This window comes from Lagenorhynchus albirostris, chromosome 9 (genome assembly GCF_949774975.1).
Source record: "Lagenorhynchus albirostris chromosome 9, mLagAlb1.1, whole genome shotgun sequence".
In the NCBI taxonomy this organism is placed as follows: Eukaryota; Metazoa; Chordata; class Mammalia; order Artiodactyla; family Delphinidae; genus Lagenorhynchus; species Lagenorhynchus albirostris.
Window position 1 is genome coordinate 65082827 of NC_083103.1, and position 13193 is coordinate 65096019.

General features: G+C 36.2%; 1 protein-coding gene across 5 annotated transcripts in view; it reads right to left on the minus strand.

Annotated features, from left to right (window-relative positions):
* The window catches only part of GRM5 (glutamate metabotropic receptor 5), a 543349-nt gene that overhangs the window by 331522 nt on the left and 198634 nt on the right, over positions 1-13193 (minus strand). For all 5 annotated transcript variants that reach the window (XM_060157879.1, XM_060157878.1, XM_060157881.1 and 2 more), the window contains exon 2: positions 7450-7699. In XM_060157879.1, the coding sequence (XP_060013862.1) occupies positions 7450-7699 (250 nt within the window). The remainder of the gene's footprint in view (positions 1-7449; positions 7700-13193) is intronic.

Below are 13193 nucleotides of genomic sequence, written 5' to 3' on the forward strand. Positions count from 1 at the left end.
AAAAAGGGAGAAGACTCAAATCAACAGAAATACAAGCGAAAAAGTAGAAGTAACAACTGACACCGCAGAAATATAAAGGATCATGAGAGATTACTACAAGCAACTATATGCCAATAAAATGGACAATCTGGAAGAAATGGACCAATTCTTAGAAAAGTACAACCTGCCAAGACTGAACCAGAAAGAAACAGAAAATATGAACAGACCAATCACAAGCACTGAAATTGAAACTGTGATTAAAAATCTTCCAACAAACAAAAGCCCAGGGCCAGATGGCTTCACAGGAGAATTCTATCAAACATTTAGAGCAGAGCTAACACCTATTCTTCTCAAAGTCCTCCAAAATATAGCATAGGGAGGAACACTCCCAAACTCATTCTACAAGGCCACCATCACCCTGATACCAAAACCAGAAAAAGATGTCACAAAAAAAGAAAATTATAGACCAATATCACTGATGAACATAGATGCAAAACTCCTCAACAAAATACTAGCAAACAGAATCCAAGAGCACATTAAAAGAATCATACACCATGATCAAGTGGGTTTTATCCCAGGAATGCAAGGATTCTTCAGTATATGCAAATCAATGTGATACACCTTATTAACAAACTGAAGGATAAAAACCATATGATAATCTCAATAGATGCAGAAAAAGCTTTTGAGAAAATTCAACACTGATTTATGATAAATACTCTCCAGAAAGTAGGAATAGAGGGAACTTACCTCAACATAATAAAGGCCATATATGACAAACCCATAACCAACATCATTCTCAATGGTGAAAAACTGAAACCATTTCCTCTAAGATCAGAAACAAGACAAGGTTGCCCACTCTCACCACTATTATTCAACATAGTTTTGGAAGTTTTAGCCACGGCCATCAGAGAAGAAAAAGAAATAAAATGAATCCAAATCGGAAAAGAAGAAATAAAGCTGTCACTGTTTGCAGTTGACAGGATACTATACATAGGGAATCCTAAAGATGCTACCAGAAAACTCCTAGAGCTAATCAGTGAATTTGGTAAAGTAGCAGGATACAAAATTAATGCACAGAAATCTCTTGCATTCCTATACACTAACGACGAAAAATCTGAAAGAGAAATTAAGGAAACACTCACATTTACCATTGCAACAAAAAGAATAAAATATCTAGGAATAAACCTACCTAAGGAGACAAAAGACCTGTATGCAGAAAACTATAAGACACTGCTGAAACAAATTAAAGACGATACAAACAGATGGAGAGATATACTATGTTCTCAGATTGGAAAAATCAACATTGTGAAAATGACTCTACTACCTAAAGCAATCCACAGATTCAGTGCAATCCCTATCAAACTACCAATGGCATTTTTCACAGAATTAGAACAAAATATTTTACAATTTGTATGGAAACACAAAAGACCCCGAATAGCCAAAGCAATCTTGAGAAAATAAAATAGAGCTGGAGGAATCAGGTCCCTGATTTCAGACTATACTACAAAGCTACAGGAATGAAGACAGTATTGTACTGGCACAACAACAGACATATAGATCAATGGAGTAGGATCAGAAGCCCAGAGATAAATCCACGCACATACTGTCATGTTATCATTGACTAAACAGGCAAGAATATACAATGGGAAAAGACAGACTCTTCAATAAGTGGTGCTGGGAAAACTGGACAGCTACATGTAAAAAAATGAAATTAGAACACTTCCTAACACCATACACCAGCATAAACTCAAAATGGATTAAAGACCTCAATATAAGTCCAGACACTATCAAACTCTTAGAGGAAAACATAGGCAGAACACTCTCTGACATAAATCACAGCAAGATCCTTTTTAATCCACCTCCTAGAGAAATGGAAATAAAAACAAAAATAAAGAAATGGGACCTAATGAAACTTCAAAGCTTTTGAAAAGCAAAGGAAACCTTAACCAAGACCAAAAGACACTCCTCAGAATGGGAGAAAATATTTGCAAATGAAGCAACTGACAAAGGATTAATCTCCAAAATTTACAAGCAGCTCATGCAGCTCAATAAAAAAAAAACAAACAACCCAATCCAAAAATGGGCAGAAGACCTAGACATTTCTCCAAAGAAGACATACAGATTGCCAAAAACACATGAAAGGATGCTCAACATCACTAATCATTAGAGAAATGCAAATCAAAACCACAGTGAGGTATCACCTCACACCGGTCAGTATGGCCATCATCAAAAAATCTACAAACAGTAAATGCTGGAGGGGGTATGGAGAAAAGGGAACCTCTTGCAGTGTTGGTGGGAATGTAAATTGATAGAGCCATTACAGAGAACAGTATAGAGGTTCTCTAAAACACTAAAAGTAGAACTACCATAGGACCCAGCAATCCCACTACTGGGCATATACCGTGAGAAAACCGTAATTCAAAAAGAGACATGTACTACAATGTTCACTGCAGCACTATTTACAATAGACAGGATGTGGAAGCAACCTAAATGTCCATTGACAGATGTATGGATAAAGAAGATGTGGCACATATATACCATGGTATATTACTCAGCCATAAAAAGAAACGAAATTGAGTTATTTGTAGTGAGGTGGATGGACATAGAGTCTGTCATACAGAGTGAAATAAGTCACAAAGAGAAAAACAAGTACCATATGCTAACATATATATATGGAATCTAAAAAAAAAAAGGTTCTAATGAACCTAGGGATCGGACAGGAATAAAGACGCAGACATAGAGAACGGACTTTAGGACACAGGGAGGGATAAGGGGAAGTTGGGACGAAGTGAGAGAGTAGCATTGACATATATACACTATGAAATGTAAAACAGATAGCTAATGGGAAGCAGCTGCATAGCACAGGGAGATCAGTTTGGTGCTTTGTGACCAACTAGAGGGGTGAAATAGTACAGCAACTATGGCAAACTGTATGGAGGTTCCTCAGAAAATTAAAAATAGAGTTGCCATATGATCCAGCAATCACACTCCTGGGCATATGTCCAGAGAAAACTATAATTCAAAAAGATACATGCATCCTTATGTTCATAGCAGTACTATTCACAATAGCCAAGACATGGATGGAAACAACCTAAATGTCTATCAACAGATGAATGGTTGAAGAAGATGTGGTACATATATATCAATACAATGGAATATTACTCAGCCACAAGAAAGAATGAAATAATGCCATTTGCAGCAACATGGATGGACCTAGAGATTATCATACTAAGCAAAGTAAGTCAGAAAAAGAAAGATGAAAACCATATTATATCACTTACATGTGGAATCTAAAATATGACACAAATCAACTTATCTACGAAACAGAAACAGACTCGCAGACATAGAGAACAGACTCATGGTTGTCAAGGGTAAGGGGGGGTGATGGGAGAGGGATGGAATGGGAGTTTGGGGTTAGCAGATGCAAACTAGTATATGTAGAATGGATAAATGACAAGGTCTTACTCTGTAGCACAGGGAACTATATTCTATATCCTGAGATTAAACCATAAAGGAAAAGAATATGAAAAAAGTATATATATACATGTATAACTGAATAACTTTGCTGTACAGAAGAAATTAATGCAACATTGTAAATCAACTATACTTCAATTTAAGAAAACATTTTAAAAGCTAAAAAAAAAATGTGGCTTGAAATCAGTAACCTGTGCATAAAGAAAAGAAACACTGGTAATAATTCCCAATTAGTTTTGAAATTTAAGTACATTTTTTCTTGCGTCCTGGTAACTATCATAACATTGAAGGACAGAAATTCTTAATTCAAATAGCTAAATAGTTTTAGTTAATCATAGATAAGATAAAATGATCTTTACATTGTTAATTTGCTAAAAATTGGTCCTTGTTTCCACATTTTTAGGCTTACAACTTGTGAATAATACATCTCAAATAATATTTTCCCAAATCAAGATCTAAAACACTGTATCCATTCTAGAAAAATAAGCCCCTTTAGAAATGTCATTACCATTCAGATTATTGATCTCATCCTGCTGCCAGGGCTAAAGTGTTTAGCAAGACTATTTCTGGGACCTGGAGAGGACATTTTTATTGTCAGTAAGACAACAGATTAACCAGAGTTCAAATGAGAAGACCCAGTGGCCAGGTCTATGTCACTCTAACATTCTACAGATGTGCAACACAGATGGTGAGGTATGTTGATAGATGAGGCTGTCTTGGCAGCAGAGTTCTTAGACCTGCCTAACATTTTAGTTGAATGACCCCATTAAACATGCCTGTCCCAAGGCAGCTGGATAGATTTTTAAGTAACTATAGCTGTTAAATGTGGAAACCTCTAGGAAGTTCTGAATATAGAGTCTTTCTCTTAGCTTTGACTTCTAGTTTATAGGAACTATCCACCCAAGTTTGAGTTGGGGGTAGGGGAAGGAAGGAGCAGAAAGAGAGATTGGGGGGTATATGCAAACAAAATTATCTTAAAATTCTAGGAGGAGTATAGGGTGAGTTGAATAAGAGTTTTTAGGAGGGAACATTAATATAAAAATGCTAACTTCAATTGGAATTATCTAGGATAGTTTCTTTTTTCTCCACTGAGGGTCTATGAAGAACCAGGGATTTGCTGTCAGATTATAACTTCTCCCCTGTTTCTATTCTATAGGAGACAGGTTAGTAGAGAAAAGCACAAGATTTTGAGTCATGGTAATTGGGCTTTTGTGTGACCTTGACCATGTCATTCAAATGTTTGTGGTATCAGTTTCCTCATTTGTAAAATGAGAGTGGATAGATGTTCTAAATTCTCTTACAACTATGAAGTTCTGCTTTTCTGCTCAGTGTCCTAGACCTCCACTTTTACTAACAGGAATATTTTAAACTTACTAAGAAGCAGCAGAACGTAGTGCTAACTGCTCAATTTCTAGACTTACATAGACATTTAAAATTTTGTCTTCATGGCATATGTCTATATATCATATTATTATTTCTCAGCATTTATTGAGTCTTAAGAGTCCTTGTGTATAAAATGGAGATGATAATAGCACTCATCATGCAAGTTGTTCTTAGATTTTTTTCACAGCACTTATTTCCTTCTATCTAACTTATCATCTGTAAGGTCCATAAGGGTAGTGATTACTGTCTATTTTGTTCACTGATGTACTCCAGGCATCTTAACAGATACTAGCCACTCAATATTTGTCAAATGAATAATTAAATGAAACAATGCATGTAAAGTGGTTAGTGCAGTAATTGGCACACAGCAGTTAATAAATGATCCTATAAATGGTCCTGATAAATGGTTTTATTAATACCCACAGTGCCTTTTCACTATGAAGAAGTAGGAATGGAAGAAGTGGGAATTTCATGAGAAGATGAAGGGGACTAAGGACCATAATGTTGTTTCCAAATACTGTAAAGAGTATCACATGTCACCTGCAAAGAAAATAATATGATCCAAGATGTGGAAACTACAGAGAGACATTTTTAAAGCTCAGAGAAAGGAGGATTTTTCTAACAACATTGCTCAAAGATGAACTGGTGCTCAAGCAAATGTTGAATTATTATTGGCCAATAAATGAGAGAATTAGGAAATATAATTAAAGGTTATAAATCTATTATTTCATAGATGAAATGATTTGAAAAGAACTTCTTATAAACAGCATATACAGAATAAACTTTTAAATATACAAAATACTGAATTTTGGCCTTGTGATGCTGCTGGCAAAAAATGTAGATGGAAAATGGCAAATACAGTAGATATCAACCTATTTTTCTTGGGTACATGCGATCAAAAAGCATTTGTTTGTGACATAACATATGGCTGAAAAACAAGTGCTGCTGACTTGTTTATTAATGTTGGCAAAGCAGCAGATAGGAGCTACAGAATCCCTTATCCCCCATTCCCCACCCCCCAAGGGAAAACAGGACTGTTTCAAGCCAGTGTCTTCCTTTCTTGTTCTTTTTATCCCACTGGTAACACTGCACTTTGGACTTTCAGAATATTGGCAGTGAGAATGTTCTTGGATTACATGAAATGAACTGATGCATCACTCTTGCCAACTAGGGATGATTTTAGACAAAATGTATGGCATCGATGAGAAAGGAATCTCAGTATCATTTTTATGAAGGATGGTTGGCCTCATATAAAACAGTCCCATCAATCTATTGCCATCAGCTCAGACAGAAAATAATTAGGTACATAAACTGGCTGTCATAAAATGTAGCCGAGTAGGAGCGAAGTCTGATCACAGAAGGTCAGTTACACATGTTCGCAAATAAAGGAAGCATGTTTTCTATAATGAGCCATCAAAAGTTAATAACAAGTGAGTTGGCTTTTTATTTTGGACAGTAATACTGAGAAAGATGCAATGGTTCTGAAGGTTTTCTCTGTTCTTTAAGTTGGCTACCTATTGAGAGAAGATATGTGATAACATGGTAACTTTTTAAAGGTATGAAATGGTGAACTGCATTCACCTGTTAAAACTATGGTGTTGACTTGACTGTGATGATTAATTTTATGTGACATCTTGATTGGGCCACAGGGTGACAAAACGTTTGGCCAAACATTATTCTGTCTATGAGGGTGTTTCTGGATGAGATTAACATTAGTATGGGTAGACTGAGTAATGACGTTTATTCTCCCTAAATTCGGTGGGCTCATCCAATCAATTGAAGTCCTGAAAAAGGCTGAGTAAAACTCCTTCATGACTTGCTTGTGTTGAGATATTAGTCTTTTCTGGCCTTCAGACTTGAACTGAAACATTGGCTTTTCTTGGGTCTCAAGCCTGCCAGCTTTCAGACCACAGCTGTAACACTGACTCTCCTGGGTATCTCTCTCCATAGACATACATTACTGTTTCTATTTCTTTGCAGAACCCTAACTAATACGCTGACTCGACAGGATCAGGAAGAAATGAGCTGAGCTGTGCCAATCAAGTGCATTATCCAGATAATGAAAGTCAGTCCCTGCAGAAGTTAATCTTTTAGAAACTGGTCTGGTAACAATGTGAGTGATCAGGTGACGTGATAACACTTTTGCAATAGAAAATAATGAGCCAAATTACGAATGCTTTTACAATTAGTTCTAGAAGCAATTCCTCACATTCCATCCCCAAAGTCTAAGATTCTATCTTGTAAAACAAGCTTACATAGCCATTCTCAGAATCAATTTCAGAAGCAACAGCATAAAGTTTGAAATGTGTTTACCTCCAAGGGAATTATGCAAGAATTTTAAAATCCTTCTCATTTCCTTACAATTAGTTTTTGAGGACTGAAGGACTCATCATTTTCATATGTTGATTCTTGTTATTATCAGTAATCAGCACATGGCATATCTACTTATTTTCCATGATTATTTTCAGGCTCTGGTGTTTTACGATTTTTAAGCTCTACTTCCACTACACAGATTAAGCTTCCAAAGCATCTGTCTTTAGGCACCAAAAGATACCCTTTGATTTCCCAAATTCCTGACTTTACTTCCATGTGAATTTTCTCCTTGTCACTTACCTGCCCAGAAGCAGAAATTCTCCTGCCAGCCCCAGGCGCCTCATGGCCATCAGCAGACCTCTCACCGTCATGCCCTCGCAGAAGCAGGCCACCACCCGGGCCTTGGGCAGGTGACTCCTGAGCTTCTTCAGCAGTTTGTCGAAGCTCTGCTCCCCCGCGTTGCTATAGATTTTGTAAGAGTGAGCGATGCAAATCCCTTCCTTGGCTGACATATCTTTGAACGCTTCCATCCCACTTTCTCCATAGTTGCCTGTGTGGAAACAGATAAGCAGAGGGGAGAACGTTGGATTCATTGGGTAGAGTTGGAACGCAGAAGTGCTGGGAGCATGAAGGTCACCTGGTAGTGTTGGATTTGGAACCTGAAGATCTGAGTGAGGTTTTGCTTTTTCACTGACTTGCTTATCTGGGCAGTTTACAATGAAACTACAGGATACATATATGCATTGATCTTTTAAAACTTTTTCACTCAGAGAGAATATTACAAAAATACAAGCAATTTGGCTCCCCCTTTGACTCAAAAAAACTCATATTCTAATGTGAGATGATGGAAAATATTTATCTGCTATCTTTTCATTCTGTATCACTTCCTTTTGTTTCTCATTATATGATCTTCTTACCCCACCGATTCAGATTTTTGTGTTTCAAGACATTATACACAGATGCAATACATATACTTTATATAGTATAGATGTACAAATATCTTAGAGTATTTTATTTTATAGAATATTATCCATATATTTCATAAATAATCATGAGAGTTTGTGGTTTTATCCCAAGTGAAAATTCCAGATCCTTGATTGAGATTTTAGTCTTGTCACAGATAAATGTATTAGCTCATTTAAAACATTTAAAGTTTTATTATATATAACCATTGAAAAATTACCGATATATGGGGGAATAATTCCAAAGTATTTTGCAACGTTTTGGGGTTAAGGACTGATGGTGGTCTTTTAAAATTATGGAACATGGGGATCAATATTGACAATCACTTATAGGCCAGGAAGTGTGTCAAGATTATTATATATGTGACCTCATTTAACTCTCAGAAGAATATATTGAGAAATATATTATGACCTCCTTCTACAGATAAGAAAACAGATGAGGCAGTTAGGTTTACAGTGGCCCAGAGTTAATATCCCCAGTAGGTGGAAAGTTCCATTCCATTCACAGATCTGCCTAAGACTGCAGATTCTGCTCCCTCCATTCTTCTACGGCTGACTTTTACGAGACTCAGAAGCCCAATTATATCTGTGTTTCTCTTTCCTATTTAAAGGTCATGATGCTTCAAGTTTAGATATTTTGGGAGCCTTCTGAGGCCCTATGAATTATGACAAGTTCATTTTCTGAGTTTTCAAAAGATTAGGTGGGTAAGGGCGACTGATTTGAGAAATACAGGAGACTACTACAAGACAGCCAAGCTGTGGGATGTAAGTGGCCTAGCAATCAACTAGACCTAGGAAATGGCATTTCATCAGGAGGAGTTAATCTCAAATGAACAAGCAAGTACAAGTCATTCAACTGCATACATTTCACTGTACGATGATAATAGAGATAACTTATAAATAACTATACTCATGTAACATTTTGATGTTTGGAAAGTTAGTTCATATATATGAGCTCATGCTACTTACACCAGCTCTGTGATAAAGGTACTATTATCTTCCCTTCGCAGCTGATAAAACTGAAGTTCACATTTAACAAGCAGATGGCAGAGTCTTGATTTGAAAATCTATCCTCTCCCTCCTGGCCCTGTGTGCTCCATCTTAGCAGGGGTGCCTTGTTGCAAATGAGAGCCTCAGACTTTGAGGGTGGGTTTTCGTGTAAGTTTATCCTCATGAACAAACTGTAAAGGGCAAAGCAGAACAGGCCAGCTTGAGACCCAGCCAAAAACACTGGTAGGCCCAGCTGCACCTTTCCCTCTTCTCCAGAATTAAAGCAAAAAGAAACCTCTATGATGATGGCAGGTAGGCGATGTAGTTATTTTGCAATTAACAAAGGTTAAAGGGCTCTTCCTGAAAAATGTGCAAAGGGGCCTAAATTATTAGTCTTACACTAACCTGAGTAATCTATTCTTTTCTGATTACTTTTAGCCAACTCTATTTTTCAATTGACTACCCTGCACTTGATGCTTTAATTAATGCTGGGGCATTTGGATAAATAATTTGATATGAGGTGCATAGTGATTGTGATGGCAATAATGAAAATTCTCAGTATATTCACAGTTAAACAACAAAAAATACCTGACAGATTTATAATCTTTAGCACCTCCCCAACAGCCTTGTTTTAACATTTTTTTTTGTTTATACAGTAAGTTATATATAGAAGCACCTTGCAATAGAGAACTTTGTTATTAGAGAGATCTGAGCTCTAATGTAGCTTGGGTTGTTCTAAATCTCAGCTTTATCACCTGAAAATCACAGATAACACTGCCTAATATATGGGTATTTTGTATATTATATTTTATGTATGTAAAATATCTTATAGATAGCCTGAACCTAATTAACTGCACATATTGGGGTTATAAAGAATATTCTAGACAAAGTTAAGATGCCCTCTCTTGGAGCAACTAAAACAAATCATGGAGCAAATGGCATTAATACTGAACAACAGACTAAAAAATAAGCTTAAACTAGTGGGGGAAATATGATTTTGTTAGAGCAAAGCCCAAGAATTATTCTTTAAAATTAAAACAGGAAACAGTTGCAATATATGTGTAACATAAAAATTTCTGCAGAATACTAATTTTGAGTTAATAAAAGAAACCCATTCTAAGTTGGGAATTAAAAATGGGAATATGTATTCCAGTAAAATTGGGAAGCTTGTAGTGTTTAGATTTTCAGTAGTTGATATAATGACTACATTTTAGAATTGTATATTTAAAAATAAAGGAGAGGGCTTCCCTGGTGGTGCAGTGGTTGAGAGTCCGCCTGCCGATGCAGGGGACACGGGTTCGTGCCCTGGTCCGGGAAGATCCCACATGCTGCGGAGCGGCTGGGCCCGTGAGCCATGGCCTCTGAGCCTGTGCGTCCGGAGCCTGTGCTCCACAATGGGAGAGGCCACAACAGTGAGAGGCCCGCATAGCGGAAAATAAAGAAATAAAGAAATAAATAAAGGAGAAACTATAAAAATTTCATAGGCTTCTTGAAGAAAATGAAATAGATTTCAAGCACTGTATAGAATGAGAAAAAAGGTGAGGAAGCAAAGATTTATTTTTCCAACAAGGAAACAAAGGTGATAGAAAAAGGAAGATATGGTGTAAAATATGAAACTAGTCTGTGGCTTCAACTAAGCAGCTGGCAAAAGTAAGAAGGAATCTATTAGACATTCTTCTTTAAGTAGCAGAGGGTCTGTGGCTTGGAATTATGAGAAGAAAATGTAATCGTAGTCCGACTTGACTCTTAGCTCACACTTTATAATTGTAATGATGCAAATGTCAATTATTAATTTTCAACTGTATAAGTCCACATATAGGCAAGGTAGAAAACTTATTATGCAATAGAAAATATATGTTACCAACCTTTCCAATGAAAATTACAACAGAGGAAGATTTTAGGTTGAGATGTGGAAGCAGGGAGAGTTGATGAGAAAGGGAAGGTTATTAAAATACTCCACTCACTATTTGGAAGTTAAGATATACAGAAAGCAAGAGAGAGATGATTAACAGAATTATTTGAATCTGAAAAAAAATGAGATTAATCTAATAATACAATTATATTGAGAAGAAATAAGAATATATGTGAATTAAGAGATGTCTACTTTCCATAAATTAAAAAGTAGGCATTAAAAAAGTAAGCGTAGGGGCTTCCCTGGTGGCACAGTGGTTGAGAGTCCGCCTGCCGAGGCAGGGGACACAGGTTCGTGCCCCGGTCCGGGAAGATCCCACGTGCCGCGGAGCGGCTGGGCCCGTGAGCCATGGCCGCTGAGCCTGCGCTCCCGGAGCCTGTGCTCCGCAACAGGAGAGGCCACAACAGTGAGAGGCCCGCGTACCGCAAAAAAAAAAAAAAAAAAAGTAAGCATATATTCATACTACTTAGAAATATGAAAGTGAAAACCAGAAAAGAAAAACGTAAAGTGCTCTTTCTTACTTTAAGCCATTCTGAATGACATGATTTTGAAAAATATTAAAGTACAAGTTTGATGAAAAAATTTTAAATAACAGACTTAAAAGTTATTGAAATTGCAGAGAGATATGGAACATTTAAAATGGAATGCCAAGTGAACATTACTGAAAAAAGAAATTCAGCATGCTGATAGTGAGGATAAAATTTTCCTGTAATTTCCTTAAATCAAATGTAAGAGTAAATATTAATTTATAACTTTTAGATATCTTTGTATATTTCTGGTGGGATATACTCACATGCAATTATTAAAATACAATCTCTATAATGAAAATAACTTGAGAACTTGGGGGTAGCTAATTTTGTAAATAGAATTATTATAGAGCAAAATTGATCAGAATCAAATTTTATCTCAAACAATTGCTTAGCTATCACTTTGTTTTGGTTCTATGTTTCTATCACATCAGTTAGATTTGGCTACATTGTACGCATTTTATTTTCCATTTCAACCACAGAATGAGAGCCTAATGGATAAAAATGTAAAATAGGATCAAGGTTATTTTTTTTCTTATATCATGAAAGATACCAAACCTGAAGCCATGGCAGAATGCTTAATTCACATTTATTCTAAGAGCAGATTCTCTACTTAAAATCATATTAGTCATTTCTAGTATGCCAGAAAGACTTTACAGTTGAGATGGTTTTCAACAAGATGTCACATCTAAATTAAAATAGAAAAGTCCAGTTAATTTTCCTTCCTCCTGTCAGATCACCTTCTACTTACTGTTCCTTTAATATCAAGCTCAAGGAATTCCTCTGCAAAGTCTGCCCAACCTATGTATCCCTTCCTACGTTCCTCATTTGATCTTACAATAGAAAATCGTCTTTACTTGTGTCTGCTCCTTTAAGACTGTATACCTTTGGGACATAAATTTTATTCTCTTGTGTATTCTTAATTCCTCAAAGGGGCCTAGAAGATAACTAACACAAGTTGAGTAAAACAATAATCTCTTGTGTATTTTTAATTCCTCAAAGGGGCCTAGAAGATAACTAACACAAGTTGAGTAAAAAAATAAGTGAATGAATGAGTGGTACAAAGTAATCAGCACCAAGTGGGAATTTGCCAGATGAAAATATTTGTGCAATTAATTATCCTACCTCTCATCAGAATTGCAACATTTGTGTCTAGAATGTATCACTCTATTGAGTGATTATGTAATATTATTCCACTTAAAATCTGAAGGACAGAATTGTACAATAGTCAAAACAGTCAGAACATCTAGATTTTTTCCCAATGGCTTCAGTGTTCCCCTGGATAATAAGAGATTCTAATATTTTAACCTCAAATGCTATTTAAAGCTAGTTGCTTTCACTAGTACTATTTGACCTGTATTATGTCAGCTGGGATCTGGAAGCATCTGACTCCATTTGTGCCTACAAAGTACACAATGCAAACAAGACTTGCTAAAGAATAACTTTAAATCTTTCTTCTAACCTAAGAGAGATTCTTTGCACTTTATGTTTAAAGGCACAGGCATGGAACAATCCTTTAGTATGCAATGCATAACCATAGACCACTGCTATTTCAGGTGGTACCACTTCACTTTCAGTAGATACTGTGCTACTGTGGCTTAAACATACTTCTGGATAAAGATAATAAAGAATGGCAACATAGATAGGCTACAT